The following is a 21,358-nucleotide window of genomic DNA, read 5'->3' on the forward strand; positions in this document are numbered from 1 at the left end:
TAACATGTCAGCGTGTGGTTGTCGGCTGGTGCCTGGATGCACATGGATGAAATAGTCAAACAAACAGGGGCCCGAGTGCTGAGTTAGCTCTGCACCAGCCGTCATCCAGTTTTCATTTGGTTTGTTAAAGGTAGGCAGGGATGTTGTTAGACGGCTTCTGCTGTCCTCTCTTTCACTGCAACAACACGAGCTGAGTCTGACAACCTTCTGCTGGCGTGTCACAGGATACATATCTGCCCATCTTTAGCATCACTTGTTCCCTGCTTATCAAAAAGGGTTGTTTGTGATCACAATCTAATCAGTCGGCTGTTGGACAGATAAAACAGCTTGTATTGTTAGACATGCTAAGTTAAGACTTAATTTAACAGAGCGGACGACTGTTTAAAAGCTTCATATTTACTCAGTTTCCACAGTTCAGCTTTCTTAAAATAACAAACGGTGGGAAAAACTGTCATTAATCTGAGCCGTGCAATCACACGAGCTTTTCCAGTTTGGGTGCTGATTGCGGTGGGATAGCCACCATCCTGAGCAGTACACGAGCATGTACGTGAATGCCGTTTCACAAAAATAAGACGGCTTATTTAGTGCAGATTCAAGAAACTGATACTGTGAAAACTGCAGCTGTTCCAAGATGCAGTTTCCAGCATAAAAAGGAAAAATACATTGAAAAGTCAAATGAAAAGCATCCATGACAGATGATCAGATGATGAAAAGGTTGTGTTACCGTCCTTAAACGTCATGTGACATCCATAAAAACCAGCAGCATAGGCGAGGATGGACAGAGCTCCTGGTCGCCAGTGTCAGTGGCCAAACGGTGCCAGTTTGAACCCAGAGGTCACCGAGCCTGCTGTTCTAACTCTGCTGCTGCTTTATCAGGTGTTTCACTTGGTCTTTGAGATATGGCTTTGACTGTAAATGATGAGATATGGATGTTTGGAGATTTTCATCACTGAACAATGCAGCATGCTTGGTTAAAGTTCTCTGTGGTCTCTAATTTTAAAGGCAAAGTGTGTAACAGTGTCCGAAGAGGAAGTGATCCCAAATAGGTGGCTTTATGTCCAGCACAAGGGAACTGAGGACCTTCGTCATGAGCACACTCAGAGTATTTGATGTGTTTCAGAACAATGTGGCCGCTGATTGGAGCAAACTGCCAGTCACAGGGACACAGCTGAGGACTTACACGTGTTTCTAATTTCTTAGAAACACTGACACATCCCGTACTCGTGACCTGAGTATTGTGTTTGAATATCTTTACTCATTTTTTGCCACTGCGTCCTTCTCATGTTTCAGACTGTTGGAGACCTGTGTGTCATGACATGCCAAAGAAAGTCAACAAGCCTGCTCATGTTGTTGTGTTGGAAACAAATTCTGCAGGGATAATAAACAGATCACGTCTGATTTTGACAGCGTATCAGATCGATGGACTGCAAACATCATGTAACACCTGTTACAGTATCATGTAAAATCCTCAGCTGGTTCTTACGGTGATGATTCATCTGACAACGGGATGTGATAACACTGTGTGATCAGTACAGAACAGATCAGCCGTTGAAGTTTGATTGAAGACGTTTTTATCCTGCATGTCAGAAATGTTAGGCTGACTGAATCTACTATTTAAACTTAGAGGATATAAAAGCATTATAACCATTTCAGTTAGAGTGATGGATGACCGTGACTGGAGGAGGCTCAGCAGAGTGAAGAGAAAGCACAGTGTCCATAGGTGACTGAGGGTGTACGCCCGCGTGTACGCCCGCGTGTACGCCCGTTTGTACGCCCGCGTGTAGGCCCGCGTGTACGCCCGCTTGTAGGCCCGCGTGTACGCCCGCTTGTACGCCCGTGTGTACGCCCGCTTGTAGGCCCGCGTGTACGCCCGTTTGTAGGCCCGCGTGTACGCCCGTTTGTAGGCCCGCGTGTACGCCCGCTTGTAGGCCCGCGTGTACGCCCGCGTGTACGCCCGTTTGTAGGCCCGCGTGTACGCCCGCGTGTACGCCCGTTTGTACGCCCGCGTGTACGCCCGCTTGTAGGCCCGCGTGTACGCCCGCTTGTACGCCCGCGTGTACGCCCGTTTGTACGCCCGCGTGTAGGCCCGCGTGTACGCCCGCTTGTACGCCCGTTTGTAGGCCCGCGTGTACGCCCGTTTGTACGCCCGCGTGTAGGCCCGCGTGTACGCCCGTTTGTAGGCCCGCGTGTACGCCCGCTTGTACGCCCGTTTGTAGGCCCGCGTGTACGCCCGCGTGTAGGCCCGCTTGTACGCCCGTTTGTACGCCCGCGTGTACGCCCGCTTGTACGCCCGTGTGTACGCCCGTTTGTAGGCCCGCGTGTAGGCCCGCGTGTACGCCCGTTTGTACGCCCGCGTGTAGGCCCGCTTGTACGCCCGTTTGTAGGCCCGCGTGTACGCCCGTGTGTACGCCCGTTTGTAGGCCCGCGTGTACGCCCGTTTGTACGCCCGCGTGTTGGCCCGCGTGTACGCCCGTTTGTACGCCCGCGTGTTGGCCCGCGTGTACGCCCGCGTGTCTCTGGTCTGTTTGTCCACCAGAGCACAGAGAGAGTGCTGAGGGGCGTTTGTCCTTTATCTTTGTGTGTTTGAGCTCTGCAAACTGCAAACACGTGTATTTGTGCCGCTCTGTCCTTACTGTAAGCATCACAGAGCGTGTCTGTGTGCATGTGTGGCAGTGGACCGTGGCTCTCAGCATGAACTAATAACTCAAGAGTTTATTTTTTAATGCTTTGGCATTACACATTCGATTACCCAGTCTGGTCCAGTGGTCTCACAGATATGAGTCAGGATGTCTGTGTGAGGTCTTCCTGTAACAACAGCACAGGTCAGTCGCTGCTGCTTCAGCCTGTCAGATAATCTTTACATTTAATGACCTTCAAGTATGTTTGACGCTAAACAGAAGACATATCAATATTTCTTATTACAAGTCAAATGCCAAACATTGCCCCATAGTAGATACAAGTTGTAATAATAATTCGAGTGTTGTTGTGAATGTAGCATGGATATGTGAAGCTGTGAAGCTTGGTTCACATGTAGGTGAGTAAGATGAAGCAGCTGAGAGCTTTTGTGTGACCACGTACAGACTCAGCAGTAGCTCTGAGCAGGTGCAGCTGAGCCAGCATTACTACACTGTGTTTGTCCTGCATGAGTCTGAGTGTGACAGAGCTCCTCTCTAAATAAAGCTGCAAACAGGTAATCTGACATATTCACAACCTTAGCTGAGTTGCTCACGTGCTGTTTCTGTGCGCTTCGTTTCTTTCTTTAATAAGCGTCACTACACATCAGCGGTAGCATCCAACCAGCTACAGATTCAGTGGTAATATTAGCCCTTCTCATTGTTAAAGACTGCAGAGCTGTTTGTTCTGTTAGCTGAGCACTCCCAATGCTGAACTCCCAATGAGAGCTTATCTCTGCTGCCAGGCTAAAAATAGCTTCTGGTACGAGAAAATAAATAAATGCACGAGCCACAAAATAGCTCAAAGGGAGGTGTGTCTGACTGTGGTCGTTGGATCAGCTGTTACACAAGACTTCGATCAATTAAAAATATGCAGACTTTTTAAAAGAACTTTTAGATGAAGGTTTAAAAAGTTTTTGCATCCGGTGACTCACACCTTTAACCTCCTAGGACCTGGCGTCCACATATGTGGACATCACATTTTGGGTTATTTAGACTAAAACGCGGTTTTTAATCACAGATATCTTTTAGCATAAAGGTTTCTGAGTTTTCTCCACTGCAGGTTTGGAGATCTTCTGTAGGAGACCATTGTAGTCACAGTATGGAGATGTGTTCATCCCAAATATCTCGACTTGACCTCCAGTCTGTCTGTGAATCAAAGCCTAATCTCTGGCTTTTGATGCATCATTTATATGTTTATCAAAGAGATGATATTTCAGATATTTTCAGTTCTAGTTTGTGCTCGTTGTCGTCCTGCTCAGCACCTCCACTGCACTCACATTTTAGTGGTTCTCTGCTGTATGACAGGAATGCACCGGTGAAAATACAATCGTTCAATTCAAATCCATGTTCAGTTTAAGTCTTTGGCTGCACACTGTTTCATTACACTCTGCTCAAAAACCCAAAGGGACACTTTGAAAACCAGTCAAATGGGGAAAATCCTGCTGGTATCTGTTATGAAATGAACTGGAACATGTGTTGGGAACAGTGGGATGCCACATCATTGATGGAAGTGAAAATGATCAAACTACACAGCAGAGTTAAATTCAAGGACAGAGCGCTGCCTTATGTTGCGACTTTACGTGGCCTCTCATGTGCATGTAATGCACAAGGTCCTGAGTTCAGTTCCTCCATCAGGTCTTTCTTATAAACAGGACATTTGCATAATAACTGCAACCAGCCCTTCAGTGGGGAAACCTGCAGTCAGCTGAGACTGAAGAAGTCACCTGGATGAGTGACGAAACGTTTCTCCCCCAAACGCTACGTCCAGATGAACAGAATCAACTTTTGGAGATTTACTTACCTGGATGATTGAGGACGCATCAAGAAGCAGATGGATAGATTGAAAGTCAGTGTTTGGTATGACCACCTTCCTTCACCACAGCTTAAATTCTCTTAGCCAAGCTTTTCTCTGATTTCTTGGCGGCCTGCTCTCTAGGCTTCTCGAGCCTCCTCCTGTTTCACAGCTGTAAACACTTAGTTTGGTAAATTATTAGAAATATGTTCATTTCTGTCTGTAGCTGACTGCAGGGACATTACTGGCATGTTAGCTAAGCTCCGCGGTGGAAAGGACAGTTAAAGTCAGCTTTTTGTTCTGTTATAATGTGAAGAGTTTCAGGTGTAATGATATCTCCAGTAAACCTGTGATTGTGCTGCTCAACAAAGAGCTGAACTGTGGCCACTACATCAAGACTATATTTAGACTCAGCATTCAAACACATGATGTCCTCTGGATGTTGTCTCATTAACTGCCAGCAAAATATGCAAAGCCAATGAAGTCATTCCACAATAAAGTCCACTAAAAACGTTCTGAAGGAGGGTCTAATTTGTGTCACTGTTGTAGCTCAGCTATCACCAGAGAGCCGTTGTACAGACGAGGTTCTTTCTTTATGTCCCTGTAGAGGGACAAGCTTAGTGCTCATTATTAATGGCTTACAGTGTGGAAATAGCTGCGTCCATCACTGTCATTTGGCCCTGATTACAAACAAGCTCAGGTCATTCTCTGCTCTAGAAGTGATCCGAGATTTAAAAAAGAAAAAGTCCCCTTGGAAGAGAGCAGACCCTTATGTGAATTTTCAAGATCTGTGTCCTCCATCATCCTGACAGGCGTAGGAAGGTGATAAAAAATCAAACCCGTTTTCCACTGGAGCTCAGATCTGTCCTCCTGCCAGAGCAGGTTGTGTCAGGCTGCAGGTACAGGAAGAGGAAGCTGTGACGGAGCACAGCCTCCTCATGTAAACTGCAACTGCAGGAACTCGGCTAAGAGATGAACAAGCCGAAGAGGTGTCGAGCCCAGTGTCTGCCTCTTAATAGGATTTAATGACGTGAATTTTGAGCGCTGAGCAGTTTTTGGATTGAAGCATCTAACATGAGCTTGTATGTGCTGTGCTCATTAAATCATTTAAAAAAGTAATTCAGTGATTTAAAATCCACCTGCTTCACTCAGAGCTCTGTGACAGTGTTCACAAAAGGTTTGGCAAGAGGTCATCAACTTTCATCCATAACACTGTTGGTGTAACACCTGAAATAAAGGGTAAAACTCGTGTGAAAAATACACAACATGTCGAAAAGCAACCGTGTAATTTTGGGTGACAATAACAGGAGTTTAGATGATTTTACAGTGAGCCTCGCTGTGAATGAGCAGCGGTGCCCAACATTCGTTGCTCCACAGACGGTTTAACGTCAGACAGTATTTTCACGGACCGGCGTTTAAGGTGTGGCGGATAAATACAACAAAATAAAATGATACGACAAAAACTGCTATTTTGTAGATATAACAATAAACGCAAATTCAGTGTGTAATTGTGTAACTTTATTAGCAGCGTCCTCCTGAGATGCACCAACAACATTGAGAGTGACATCCTCCTCTCTGCCCCTCAATGCTCTCTGGTCGCTATGGTAACACATTTCTTTCAAAATAAGACACACAACTACAACACGGGAAAGACCCAGGGGAACCGAGTTAACGACAACAACCCTGAAAACCATCAATTTCACACCCGAGCCTCAACTCTCACAGACCGCTACCGAATGACTCACAGACCGGTACCGAACGACTCACAGACCGGTACCGGTCCGTGGCCCGGGGGTTGGGGACCGCTGCCTTATCTTCCACAGTGGCCGCAGGCTCAGCAGTTTATTTAACGATCCTTCTCCTCAGCCACTCTTCATAGTGGCCTTTGAGGCCTTACCAGTATCATCTCTCCGGCCAGTTCCGGGTCTACTCCTGCTTTTTTCCAGCATGTGTGCAACGCCTCTTAATCAGGTGCCTGAACCACCTCATCTGGCTCCTTTATAAGAAATTCTATGATTGCATAAAAATTCAGATGATGTCTCTGTTAGTAGGAAAAGGTGTTTGCATTGATATTAGTAATTAAAATATTGTAGTTGGTGAGGATTCCACAAATCAGTGCAGCATTGGAAAGAAAATAATGTTAGTGAGAAAGTAAACTGAGGTTGTTCCCAGTCAGCAACCACTGGGTGGCTGCTGGAGATGTGAAAGCACTAAAGTTCTACTCACTAGTGATGTGTCAGTGATCCCATAGCAGCCACAAGTCACTATATTCCCAGACCAGTGGATGAGTGGTTGCAGGAGGTTGCCAGGTGACATATACCAGAAACATCTTTGCATGTGCTGTGGTCAGGAGCGTGTTGACACGGTCAGCTGTAGTTAGCAGTTCAGTGGTGAGCCACAAGGTTTGCTTAGAAGGCAAACGTTCTCTGTTTCAGTTTGAATGGTGCTTGGTTAGTTAGCAAGTCTCTGCAGACTCCAAGCAGCCACAGCAGTCCTTCATCACCAGGGCAGTCCCAGCGTTTCTGTTTCAGCACCTCTTTGTCCCCCCAGCAGAACCTTTAGTAACCCTTGTTCCTAGCGACTGGTGGTTAGCAGACTGACCCTCGGCCTGTGTGACTGAGGCCTTAGCCCGTTTCAGATTACGTCTATACAGGTGTTACGTTTTGAGTCAAATGGACCCAGATTTCCCCGCTGGCATGTTTGTAACACACAACTAGAAAATGTGCTCCCTGTTTAAAATGCATGTGGATACTTGAACCTGAAATAAATGGCTTAAAATAACTGAAATACTCTGTCAGTGTCGCCACCACGATGAATCCAACCACTGGCAGCAAAAACTGTTTGACACACAAACATAGATTTCTTTGAGCCACATCAGGCAGAGTGGAGAGACGTGTCGGCCTCGGGTCCCCACCGGGCCCCGGCTCACTGCGACAGGCCAGACTATTTTTATCCATCCAGAGGAACATCGGCATCCTTTCTCCAGCCTGCTTCCATAATTCCTCTCTGTGTCCAAACACACGCTGACAACAAATAGGTCTGCAGCGGCCGGCGCTTTATAACCGCCTGCTGTTTCACACCAACAGCTCCACGTTTCTGTGCACACGCCTTTCTTTCACTGCGTCAATGATGAAAGTAAAAGTAAGAGAAGAACTGACAGGAGCATCTGGCCTAAAGAAAATGGAATTGGATTAGTGCATCTCCTCTCACAGCTGTGTGTGTGTGCGTGCGTGTGCGTGCGTGTGCGTGCGTGTGTGTGCGTGTGTGTGTTTGTGTGTGTGCGTGTGTGTGTGTGTGTGTGTGCGTGCGTGTGCGTGCGTGTGTGCGCGTGTGTGTGCGCGTGTGCGTGTAGCTGTGTTTCATGCTTGCATTCACATGCCACAGACATCAGCCCTCCACATGATATTAATGATACTCCACAAAGGTTTGATCCAGTCTTTGTTGCTGACAGCGGTCTGAGTCTTGTATGGACAGCAGCTGTCAGCTTTGTGCAGCTGATAATTATAGACTTCAGTCATTTCCTGGCACAGTGACTGAAACACACAAACGGCTTCTTCTTTAGCACCTGTCGGTAAAAAGATTCTCTTCTTTTCTTCCTCTTTTATTTTTGTACATGCAGCGCCGGCCCTAAAGGAGACAACATCTACGAGTGGAGGTCCACCATCCTGGGCCCTCCGGGCTCCGTGTACGAGGGGGGAGTGTTCTTCCTGGACATCGCCTTCACACCAGACTACCCCTTCAAACCACCCAAGGTGAATGACGCCCTGCGGCTACGCTCCTCCCCTACAGCTGTGAACAATGGCAGCGTTGTCCGAGCTGCCTGTCACTGTTGTCCAACAACAACGAGTCATTGAAGGCTCGTTAACCTTCAGCATGTTGACAAGCGTTCTGCAGCCCAGGACGGAGGATGCTCGTACTGAGCGCACAAAGCTGCTTTCCTTTAGTCTCTAATCCTCAAAAGACCAAATGAAAGAAGTGTCAGTGTATCTTTAAATGCAAAGCTGTTAGTAGTAGTCAGACTGAATTCTTTAGGATTACTACAAGTACTCGTTGACAGCTTCTTTTATTTATTGTATTAACAGTCAGTTTTCATTACAAACTACGTTCATCGGTGGGATTTCACATGTTCTGTTCTTGGTTTCTCAGACAGTCCAGATCATCTCCTCTTTAGATGTTCATTTAGCTCTTTAACAGTTTTACTAAGCCAGTACTGTCAGTTAATAATAACTGAACCCAAACTGATGTACGGTGTACAATTTCCCCACAGTGCCAATAAAATCAGATCAGAGAGGGGAACAAAACAGCAGATTAACCACACCACTGAAACAGGAGATAAAGACACAGTCAGACAGGCTGTGATACAAACGCACAAACTGGCACCTACAACGGTCACAGAGGAAACATCAAGAACAACATTGTAAACTTCAGAGTTCGTGCTGTGCAGCTTTCAGGAAAACTGCAACATACCAGGAGTCACATATCCGAGTGTGCGGGTGTGGTTAGCGTGTTCACCGATGCCAGAAGAATTCAGTCAGCAGCAGCTTGGTGCTGCTAATCAAACACACTGGATTGGATCATTAGTGAGTGTGACCACCTCTTTGGCAGTTTGTCGTCTGCAGCATGTAGGAGTGTGTTAATGCCACAGGAGTGGGCGTCCCAGGAAACTTACCCTCAAACCATGCAGCGCTCAGACGTAACTGGCTGTTTTGAAAGGATTGTTAGGGCAAAGCTTCTCTTCTGTTTATAAAGAAAGAAAGAAAAGAGTTGCCTTGTGGACCTCAAGACCACAGCTGAGATGCTCCAACTCACAGTGCCACAAAGCAGACGTGGCATATTAGCCTCACTGTCAAACATGGTGGGGAACGTGGTGGCGATGTGGGGTTGTTTGGGTTTTGGGCACTCTGAAGTCATTGTATGAAGTCAGATGTCTAAATACAAAGGCTTGACCTAAAATGGGTCACACAGCAGCAGGACATGGTGCCAAGAAACCCTACAGCAGAATCAAGGTTTCACAACAGGACCTAAAGAGAGCTGTGCATAAACCAACAGCTGTGAGCTGAAGCAAACTGAAACCATGCTGGAAAGAATAGATGGAGCATGGTGCAGGAAGTCTAGTCCTTATTGTTTCTGCACAGTTTTGTCTGTAGCAGAGCTCCAAGTGTAGCTCCCTCTGTCATGAGCCAACTGGGTGCTGAGCCGTCTTTCATCATTACCACAGGGCTGCTGTTGAAATCTCCCTCTCCTCTATTTGACCCTCTGCCTAACACTGTGCTCACACCATCAGTGCTCAAAGTGATTTTTCTCTCACAACAAAAGCTGAACTGGTTCCAAGTTTGGGTTTTTTCCCAGTGAACAGACGCAGCATCCACTGGGATGTTCTCAACGAGCACTCGACCAACAGGCCAGTGACACGTTGGTGAAAGTGTAGCTGGTCATGGGTGCGCCGTGTCACAGTGGCTTAAGCATCAGGGACATAGTGTTGTTTTTGGAACCAAGCATCCACGTTTGAAATCTGATCTCTAATCTCAAACCCACTTCTCACTCTGGTTCTGTGTCCTTCTTCACACCATCAGGAGTGGATCTAACGTTTGAAGCAGCCACACAGCTGTGAAATGATATTCTCTGCAGGTCGGGTTCCCTTAAACTCTGCAGCAGGGCTCGGGCTTTATCACCAACTTTTGTGGTGGAAACCCGGCTTTACAGTTTGTGCAGCCTCTGAGACGGCCACAAGATGTGCTGCTTTTCCCCCACCGTGTGTGTCCTTCTGCTGTAAAACTGCTGTAGGACGTTGTGCGTTCATGCAGGCTGAGGAGGAGACTGAGCCCTCAGAGACAGGCAAAACCCTGGAACAGAGATCTAAACTTTTTGCAGCATTTGCATGTTCAAATCAAACTGCCAGTTTGTATCAAAGCAATGAGGTGCTTCTGATCGCCTTGTCTTGTCCTCATATGCATGCCCTGGCATTCAGCTGCATTCGGCCACCCTCCAGTAGAGTCTAGGAATACTCACTAAGTAATATCTAACTGCTATTTATGTGCTTAAATGATAAGGCAGGAAACTACTTGTGCCATATTTAATGCTTTACAGCAGGTCGTTTAGTGTCTGTGCACATGTGCCACTGACAGGAGCGGTCCAAAACTGTGTGTTAGCAAATATGCATATATGATGTTTTGCACTGAGGGTGTTCTTGACCAAATGGTGTGATTCAACTAAATATTCACAGCATGTTTTTAGCAAACCTTTGCTAAAGGTGTACTCGCATGTATCAAACTCACATGTATCAAACTCACATGTATCAAACTCACATGTATCAAACTCACATGTATCAAACTCACATGTATCAAACTCACATGTATCAAACTCGCATGTATCAAACTCACATGTATCAAACTCACAGGAACATTCAGAGTCATATTTTTAGTGGAATTTCACAAATCTGTGAAAAATGTGTTGAGCTTGTTTGTTTTATTTTCTTTCATCTGCTTTGTGTTACGAGGCCATTACAGACCACCATAAGTAACAAAGTCTGTTTACTTTGTTACAAGTTCTGAATTCTTGCTCTTTAATTTCCTTGTTGTTGGGTCTATATCTCTGACTTGTTCCAGTATGTAAAAATCTGCATCCTCAACACTGAGCCGCTTACAGCCCTGTGCTCTATGCAGACAGAACAGGGAGGAAGGGTCAGTGACTTTAATCAGCTGCTTAAATCTGATATTTTCAGCTGCTCTTCTTGGCTTACTGTCGTTTACAATAAAGTAGGCTGCTGCATTTGCAGTATCAGTATCTTAGTCATGAGGAGCAGCACTGGAGAAAGTATCTGTAGTGTTGCACAGTGCAGGTGAGCTGTGTGTGCACTGTGCAAGGACAGCACGGCGTCACATGGTAGAAATGATTGGTGGCGTTCCCACCGTTGTGAAACATGCGGTTTGCAGTCACTGCTGGCGTATACAGCTGCAGTTACCCAAACATGTGCCGATGATGAGTTCAGCTCAGTGCTGGCTGTGATAACATGGATACACTTTATATAAACTATCTCTCATATTTCTGTATGTCTCATATGATTATGTGAAATAGAAAGTCACGAGTGTGACTGCAGTGGTGAAGTTAAGACCAGCGTGGGAATCATTCAGATCATCCCGAACCTCGCCTACCAGGAGTCATGTTTGTGTAATCAGATGTTGCTGCTCCATCTGTCCAGTGTGTATCACTTTTTGTTTTGTGGTTTTGAAATTTACAGCAGCTCAAAATTATTGGGAATCATGTGACCAGGCCTCGATATATGATCTCCTGTTCAGTGTCAGCTGTGTGGGTCCTCACGCAGAGCCCACCCTAACTCTTGGCCTCCTGCCGCCTTGTTTTTCCATCGTGGTCGTGATCTTTGCCATCCAACGTACAGCGAGCCATGTGACAGCTGCTCACTGCACTGGATCACTCACTAATGTTAGGTTGAGCTGACACTGATACTTTAGAGGCTGAGCATTGCAGGGATGCTGCATCAGTATTTGTACGTTGGTCCGACCTCTGTCCACTTCAGAACTGGTTGAGTGGCGGCTGAGGTGAGATTCCTCCAGCACTGTGCCCTGCAGTAACTCGTGGCTTTGAACTAAACTCTATACACTTGATCTTCCTCTGCGTGATATAAATCTCATTTTCTGAGATTTCATTTCCAGTCTGCATGCATAATATCGTTGGGCAAGATACTAACCCCAAGCTGCTCTCTGACCACATCCATCAGAATGTAGCTCACACAGAAAAATGTGCGAGCATGAATGAGTGAAGGAGACGTAAACAAGGGAAGCAAGAAGGCATCAAGGCAGGTTAAGGGCTGACCTCGGCTGACTGGCAGGTTCCTCGGGCCTGTTGGCTAAATGGTAAATGGACTGGTTCTTATATAGTGCTTTTCTACTCTACCTGAGCACTCAAAGCATTTTATACAACTCGGCGCATTCATCATACGAGAACTTTTTCCTATACATTCATGCGATCGATCCTCGGGGAGCAGCTCAGGGTTAGTGTCCAAGGATATTATGCGTGCAGACTGGAGGAGCCAGGGATCAAACACCACCTGAGCTACAGCCACAGGTCTTTTTTTTACCTCACTTCCATTTGTTACATGCACAACAAGAGGGACTCGTACACGGGCTAATGTACATTCAAACAGAAAAAACAAATACACTGCAGCTCCCTCACCTCCCTTACCCAGCTTTCAGGCTCGGAGGAAGAGCCACCAAGGACTGCATCAGCGTGCAGCCACAGGAGGCTTCAGTGTGTACAGGGCTGCTTTGAGTGCACACAGTGGAGCGTTTCAAAGAGACGGCAGACCTAGAGGAATATTCGTGATGGGATTTATAAACAAATGCACCGATTTGCTAAATCTGTCAGGCTGCATTCCAGAAATAAACCTCGGCTAACGGGAGGTCGGCTTCTTGCTGAGGATTTGTGACGCTGCATTCAGAGCTGGTGACACTGAAGCAAAGAACAACCTAAAAACAGTTGTCCAATGAATACACCAAGGACACGAGGCATTTATGGCAAAGACTTCAGGCACTGAACAGTGGACATGTTTGAGGTTGCAAACAACTATCACTGCCTCCAGCCTGCCAGCTATTGGCTGTGACTGCAGACAGCATGAGGAGGTTTCTGCAGCATGGGTCCAGATCTCATCCCAGGCTGCCTGCCAACACACTGTGAAGAACAGCTGACAGATATCTTCATGGACCCTCAGCCAAAGCAGAGTGCCAGCTGCTGTATCATGAAATGCTTTGAGAGGCTTCACATCAGCTCACGCTTCCCAACCAAGCTGGGCCCGCTGCTGTTCGCGTACAGAACAAACCATCCAGCCGAGGTTTCCACCCTGCTTCTCTCTGACTCACGTAGAGAAACCAGAAGGCTTCAGCCAGAATCCTGCTCATTGATTTCAGCTCAGCGTCCAGCGTGACATGTTCCCTGCTGGGCTGCCTGACACGTGCACTCGGGACAGATAATGTTGCTAAAACACACCGAGCTCACATTACTGACATGTGACATCACCAGTCACGTCACACACAGGTGTTGGTCTTACAGGAAAGGAGCAGCTGACACTATAACCGACTGACTATACCTGCAGCTCTCTGACAGAAAGGATTCACGGCACAAGTTCTCGGGAGTTCAGACAGACGAGCTAACCCACCTCTCCGTCGCCTGGCTGATGGAGGTGGACCTCCCGTCCCAGCTATGAGCAGATTTTACAGAAGTGCCACTGAAAGTAATCTCAGCTACCGCATCTCTTCCTGGTTTGGAAACAGCACCGCAGATGACAAACACAGACTGACAGGACAGCGAGAGCTGCTGAGACAGTCGGGCCTCGACATCTGCACTGAGAGTCAGCCCTCACATAGCTCATCACACTCATCACACTCAAATGCCTGACAGCACTCACACTGCTTAGCCAGAGCATGTGTAATGATACTATTTCAGGTTTTTTTAACACTCATGCTGTTTAAGATAATACAATGTATATTTATAGTCTATCAGTGAGTCCTGTTAGATGTTTCCAGTGTGGCGCTGCACCACTGCTGACGTGAAACAGTGACAGATAAATCAATCTGTTGATCTTCATAATAAGAGGAGGGTTTGTCTCTCTGAACGGAGGAAGGGTGACATGAACAAGGGCAAGCTACAGCTCATCAGCCTCGTTTCTAAAGACACACAGAGGTCAAAGGTCACTGCTTAATGATGCAGTGCTCTTTGTGCTGAGCTATGGAATGTCTTCGGTGTTGATGCAGGCACACAGGCAGGATATGAAGAGCGCTGTCAGCCTGTGCTGGTCGTTTAATCTAACTGACAAGTGTTTCATTGATTGAACCTGTCACGTCCTAAATGTCAGGAGGCATGTGCTAACAGACGGAGCTGCAGGAAAACACTGCAAGTCTGTTATCATAGGCCTGTTTTATTGGGCCTGTTAGGTTGTTAGTTATTGTGAAGGGAACAGAAATAGAGTGTCCGCCCTCTCCCTTAGAGTCAGGGTGAGGAGGTCGCAGTTGGATCTGCTACTCCTCAAAAAGAACCAGCTGAGGTGGTCTCCTGCTGGGCTGGGTGGAGAACGGCACAATGTGCCACGCTTTTTGTTTTTCAGATGTTAATCTGTCGTATTTTAATAAAACATGAGCATCTTTTGTAGTAATGTGTTTTCATGTCATATTTAACATCAGTTTGTTGTTTCGTTTCTTCATTGTGTCTTTGGAAGTTACTGTAATGCATCATGCAAGGTGCCACACAGTTCAGCAGCATTTATATGAATCATTACAACAGTGGGATCTGATATTGTCCTTTGAACAGTCCTTAAATTTAACTCGCTATCTGACTGTTTCTCAGGTTTAGACCAGTCGCTCGGTTAAAATTAGCTGCAAGGAACACCTACAGTTAGGAGGAGGGAGGGTTCAGTACAGGTTCAGCCTCCACTCTGACTCCTGGGTCGATATCTGCTCAACAAGTGTCACCATCAGGTAGTAATAACACACATGACTGCTAATTCAGCACCACGCTTCCCCTGTAAGTACCTGCGGTCATGTGATCAAATATACAGCATGTGAACAAGTTAGACTTGAAGTGATGGCATCATTATGTTTGCTCTCTGTTTCCCCACCTGGTTAGAAACCAGCAGCTCTCCTGGAAACACTGGGTTTGATGTATTATTACACTACTGAAGTGTCTCTTTCTGATCAGTGTGATGTCTGTGATAGGCACCAAGATATCCACTGATGTGTCCCATAATGTCCTAATGTGATGTTTCATTGTACTGAACAGTCTTTCAGCTGAACATGTCAGTAGACTTTTTGCCCTGACTCGAGTCCACCGCAGTCCCAAAATATAAAAAACACTTGTTTGTTTGATCACCTTACATGTTGTTGATAATTAAACGAAACCTAAAATAAGCCTTTTTTAAAACGTGTCATTGGCTCAGAGGTCAGGATCAACAGGATGCAGCATCAAATGAAACTGTTTCTTAACCAATCAGGTGACGTTCCGTACGAGGATCTACCACTGCAACATCAACAGTCAGGGCGTGATCTGTCTGGACATCCTGAAGGACAACTGGAGTCCCGCCCTCACCATCTCCAAGGTCCTACTGTCCATCTGCTCCCTGCTCACTGACTGCAACCCAGGTGAGAGCTTCACACACACACACACTCACACAGAGATGCTGTCATGTAGCTGTGACAGGCTGACTGAGCTGCATAAATCATCTACTTTACTGTGAGGCTGAAGTTGTGTTTGCAGCGCAGCAGCAGCAGCAGTATCCCAAGAGAACAAACAGGCAGTGTAGTGATGAAAACAATGATTGTGTGTGTGTGTGTGTGTGTAACACTGTCCATCACAAAAGTGTCTCTTTTATATAAATGTTGTGCTCTGGCTCATCACAGCTACAGAGGTCCACGGTGTTCTTTGTTTGTTTCAGATGTGCTCTGCTCTGCCTTCATGTTTCTGAGACTGTCTGTGGGTCATTTTGAGTTTTTAAAATCTTTTCTTTTATCTCAGGGCCAGAGGATGACTAGGGATGGGTATCATTTAGGTTTTATCCGATACCGGTGCCAAACCGGTACTTTTGAAACGGTGCCGGTGCTTAAAGAATGGAGAACACAAACTTTGTCCAAAAACCTCTCATGTTTAACTGTTTTCCACTTTTTCTTTGGTTATTTTAGCCTTTTTGTCCAGGGTGAAGGGAGCATCTGCCATCAAACAAGAAGACAGCTGCATGTAGCTATAATGGTGTTTGCTAGTTCACCTTACATGCATTAATGTAATAACGTGGTTAGCCTGCTCAACGTAAATTACACACGAACAACATTAAGCTACTGACGCAGAGAAGAACGGCTGCTGCTGCATCATCATCATCATCATTCTGCTACACTGGCAGGGCTAGGGGCCAGGACTCTCCTCTTCGGGTTTTTGGGGGATGTTGCTAACTCCGGGTCCGATAACAGGCACCACACCCGCAGTAGATGTGCTCGGTGTGAGGTCTCGCAGCAAGCTATCAAATACGGTGCATTTCTCGGCTTTTAAAAAAACGCTATACGTCGCCAGGTGTTTCATCAGATTCGAGGAGTTGCCTCCTTTACACAGTATCAGCTTAAAGCACTTGTTGCTGCTGAGTTTGCATCTTTTGCTGTGAAGTACAGCCAGACTTTTGACCGCTTCTCCTTGGGCATTTTTAATCTGTAGCTCTGCTCTAAAAGAACGGACGTACCTGGACCCGCCTACTATCCTCACAAAGGTAAAATGATTGGCTACAAAGTGTATGACATCTCAAGAAAAATAAAGCACCAAAATGTGTGCTGCTTTTTGGTCTGGTTACTACTGTTTATGTCTGACATAAGCGGTAGGGGGGATGGGTACCGGTACCCATCCCTAAGGATGACTGATGGTTTTAGACGCGAACAGCAGGAAATGAAATGGTTACAGATCAGAGAGTGGAAGGAACTCTGGTGATAGCTCGGTCCTCTCTGCAGGGACTGCTCTGTGAGAAACGCAGCAGTGGAGATGAAGATGAGAGAAGCTTTTCCTCCCCTCCTCCTCTGCGTGCTCACATGAATTGAGACGGTTCCTTTTAAGTGTGATGCAGAAGAGGCTTAATCGAGATCACGTCTCTGGCAGAAAAGGAGAAAGACTCCTCCCTGTTACCCACGCACTCCCTCTTCCTCTTTCTGCCTCTTGCCTCATCAGAATCGACCCACTCGCAACACCCTCAGTACTCGATCAAGTTTTTAAAATCTGAATCTCAGGTTTAGCCCTCATAAACTGAGAGAGAGAGAGAGATCTGTACTTTAGAGATTTTATATCTGATAACTTGGAGTGAAGCCATGTGGCAGCTCAAAGCTGTATCAGCTCGTGTCCACATGTAAACCAGCTTAAACTGCTTATTTTACAGAACTCCAGCCTGTGACTGAGATCAGCTGACAGTCAGCTTGGTGCTTATTAACAATGCAGATTTCAGGGTGGACTCAGGGTGTGTGTGTGTCTGTGTGTGTGTGTGTGTGTCTGTGTGTGTCTGTGTGTGTCTGTGTGTCTGTGTGTCTGTGTGTGTGCGTTTGTGTGTGTGTGTGTGTGTGTGTGTGTTTCTGTGTGTGTGTCTGTGTGTCTCTGTGTGTGTGTGTGTCTGTGTGTGTGTGTCTGTGTGTCTCTGTGTGTCTGTGTGTGTGCGTTTGTGTGTGTGTGTGTGTGTGTGTGTGTGTGTGTGTGTGTGTGTGTGTGTGTGTGTGTCTGTGTGTGTGTGTCTGTGTGTCTCTGTGTGTGTGTGTGTGTGTGTGTCTGTCTGTGTGTGTGTGTGTGTGTGTGTGTCTGTGTGTGTGTGTCTGTGTGTCTCTGTGTGCGTGTGTGTGTCTGTGTGTGTGTGTGTGTCTGTGTGTCTCTGTGTGCGTGTGTGTCTCTGTGTGTGCGTGTGTGTGTCTGTGTCTCTGTGTGTGCGTGTGTGTGTCTGTGTGTGTGTGTGTGTGTGTCTGTGTGTGTGTGTGTGTGTGTGTGTGTGAGATAGACATGCGATCACTGTCCGTGGTCCTGAAAGTCTAATTTTAATGTGTTTGCAGAGATCAGAAGAAAAACATCTTCAACCATTCGAGACATTCAAATAAAAATGGCTGCTATTAAAATTCCCTGTGCTGGATGATCATCAGTGTGGGGTCCAGAGTCAGGGTCTCCATTCTTCTCTTCTCTTACGTACTGCCACGCTTCGACCTTTGCTGGGCGTCTGCAGTTCCTTCCAAATGCACATCAATCATCTTCATTATGGGTGCTGACGGGGGCATGACTGTAGCACTGCTCTGATTGTAGGGTTGGTTTTGATCCAGTGTTGATCCATCCTGGTTTGGTGTCCAGAGACGTTGTGAATATGAGCAGAGAGCTTGTGAGGGCTGCATGAGTTCTCTGCTCTGTCACTTTGCTGAGACAGGAACCAGCAACACAGTCAACAGTCATGGATGTGCCGTTTATCAAAAGACAGGTAGGCACAGGACTGCAGCCGGAGGCCGCCATGATCACAGCTGATTTACTCTGCTGTTGCATCAGATCACGTGATGCAAGCTTGACATCAGACTACAGGAAAGACCGAGCTCCACGTGTTTGAGTTACCAGTGCGTGTAATAACATTTCTGTGTCTTCCAATGAGCCGAGGTCTTTGATGAGGCTGTGGTACCACAGGCCAGGTAATCAGATGTTAGACAGCACCTTATGTCTGTTTGTGTAAACATGTCCTAATAAATACCACTCACACAGACGACCCATCTGTGCCCAGCAATATCTCGCTTCCACCTCAGAGTCTGACGTTTACGATCAAGCAGCTGACTGATGCAGGCTTTTTAAGACCAGTGCTGATATCTGGTGATTCAACCCTCTGTATTTCTGTTACAAGGTTCCAGTTTATTTTGACTTACCTGACCGTCCAAAGACAGATCTGTTGGACCTATTCAGGATGTCCTGACACACAGCGCATCAAACGTTTTTGCATGCAGCACACTAACAATGTGACAGGAGGAAGTGTTGTGGTGTGATTCCCGTCTGAAGGTTTTCAAAAAGAAATTTTGGCTGAGACCTGGTCAGAGCCCTTCCTCCACACTGAATACATACACGATACCAAGGCAGCTGCCGACCGCTCATCACTGTCACAGATAGTTTTGCTTTTGCACAGCTGTCCTGACGAGTGTGCCTAAAGCCTGGCTGTGCAGTCTTTTATATTATGAGTTTCAGAGAATTCATTTAGACTGCGAGAACCTGTCATACTTTTCAACATGTGACAGCCAGCACGTGGTTAAACATGTCTGCCGTTTGTTCTTGTATTCCAGCTGACCCTCTGGTTGGAAGCATCGCCACACAGTACCTGACCAACAGAGCTGAGCACGACAGGATAGCCAAACAGTGGACCAAGCGCTACGCTACATAGAGCAGCTCCAGGACCCCAGCTCCTCCCCCAACACACACACACACACACACACACACACACACACACCTCCTCTCTTCTGGAATCTATGGAAGCACACCCGCCCCTGTCATCCACGCCCCCCAACCCCCGAGATACAAACTGTTATTTGTTCCATGCTGACTTGAAAAGCTTCTTTTTTATACAAAGAGTCTATTGGGATTGTATTTTCCAATACACTGAATGTTGATATGGTCATGAAAAGCTTTAATACTGTTATTGTTCTGTTGATGTTGTTGTTCTTATTGTTGTGGCATTGTTTATAACATTGTTGCCACCCGTGTCATTCTCTTTATCTAAAAGCGTGTGTGATGAATTCCTCCCGTTTCATGTGATGTAAAAATGTTCATACTGAGTGAGTGCATTTCATTTTGTTTGTGTTTTCCAGCTCATGGTCAATATTAGTGCATGGCATCAGGATATGTGTTCATGTAGTGGACACGTCGTCCCGATATTTCTGTTCAGGCAGAACTGTGGCATGGAGTGAGCCCATCATCATGTATGACAATAGTGCTTAGTTTGCTGTACACTTAATGCCTTGTGAGAACATACATACTCATCGAATACTCAATAAAACACTGGCTGTCATGTGACACAGCTTCTCTCAGTCTGTTGTTTTAATTCAGCACTGCGTGATGTCAGCGCGTGCTCATCGCTGTGACCACTTCCTGTCAGAAATGAGCTGTCAGAGGCTCACCGCAGAGACTGAATGATTAGAAGGTGAGAGGTTATTCCCCTCTGGGTCAGACATGATTGTTAATGTGGCATCTGATGCAGTGTTTTCAGTCACTTTCTAGTAATGTGGATTCGTTCTACTCGCTCACGCAGTACAGACTCGTTTGTTCCCGAGTCAGTCACAGCTGTGCACTTATGTAACCGTGTGTCTTACTTCCTCTTTGTGCTGTTAGACAAAAAGTTCGACAACACAAAGCGTCGTGACTGAGAGTGCACGTTCAGCCTTTATGGCAAGGACCTGCGTCCCCCAGTGCTGCTGGTCACTGATGTTCTGTCTGCGAGCCGTTTGAATCAAGTGAAGGAGGCGCAGCACCTCCTTACCCCGAACTGTGACTGCAGCCGTTCATCACCAACAAATGAACTCCAGAGCAAAAAGCACGGCTAAATACTTAAAGTGGAGACGCGGTTTACTTTTCAAAGGTTAACAATAAAATAATCCTGCATGCTGACACATTTACTTTCAGACTGTAGTCCAGGGCGAGCTTTCTTTTCTTGTTGTTCCCAGTGACATGTTTGGAAGATGCTCCGACCACCACACGTCGGGTCAGTGACGTCTGCGCTCCCTCTGCAGTCCTCTGACACTCAGCTGACTCGAGATGAAAACAATGGACTTCCTCCTGTATTTGTCATCATTCAGAACTAAAAGCAAAACAAATCTTTAGTTGTACTGTTGCACTTTTATTATTTGCAGTGTTGACTGGTGCCGTGACTTGTTTGTCATGGCACTATTTTACTTCATTTTATTCTTCCTTCCTTGTGTCCTTGTGTTGATAAAGACTTCAAAGTCCTCTCAGAGAGCTCCTATCCTGACAGTAGGTTCTAGCTTGATTAGTTCTAAAATCATATTTTCTCAGTCTGCAGCTGTGAGCACAAATCCTGAAAAGCATTTTGTTTTAAACACTATTTAACCACCTTTGAGGTTCATGCTGCTGTCAAATAATCAAATCATCAAATCATCTCTGCAAGATATTTTCTGCCCTTTGTTTCCACGAGTGTCCTATGTTGTCTAAGGAGCTTGGAAAGAAAAGCGTCTGGACTTCTTTGAGTTGCTTGAAGACGTTTCACCTCTCATCCGAGAAGCTTCTTCAGTTCTAAGGTCAAATGGTGGAGAGAGATTTAAACCTAGTGGGAGTTTCCATTCCCTTCAATGTGCACGGCACAGTCCAGGAAAGGCAAACAGTCGTCCTTTGTGTCTTCTATGGTGAACTT

The 21,358-nt window shown here is 46.3% G+C and overlaps 1 protein-coding gene across 1 annotated transcript in view; it reads left to right on the forward strand.

Moving 5' to 3' along the window:
* LOC146362364 (ubiquitin-conjugating enzyme E2 E2-like) overlaps positions 1-20,007 on the forward strand; it is a 55,730-nt gene extending 35,723 nt beyond the window's left edge. Inside the window, exons 4-6 of the mRNA XM_084919643.1 lie at positions 8,087-8,219; positions 15,464-15,611; positions 19,281-20,007. Coding sequence (XP_084775769.1) covers positions 8,087-8,219; positions 15,464-15,611; positions 19,281-19,378 — 379 coding nt within the window. The 3' untranslated portion in view covers positions 19,379-20,007. The remainder of the gene's footprint in view (positions 1-8,086; positions 8,220-15,463; positions 15,612-19,280) is intronic.
* The last annotated feature ends 1,351 nt before the right edge of the window (positions 20,008-21,358 follow it).

Source organism: Perissodus microlepis, chromosome 22 (assembly GCF_051167445.1).
Source record: "Perissodus microlepis isolate ML-2025 ecotype Zambia chromosome 22, ASM5116744v1, whole genome shotgun sequence".
NCBI lineage: Eukaryota > Metazoa > Chordata > Actinopteri > Cichliformes > Cichlidae > Perissodus > Perissodus microlepis.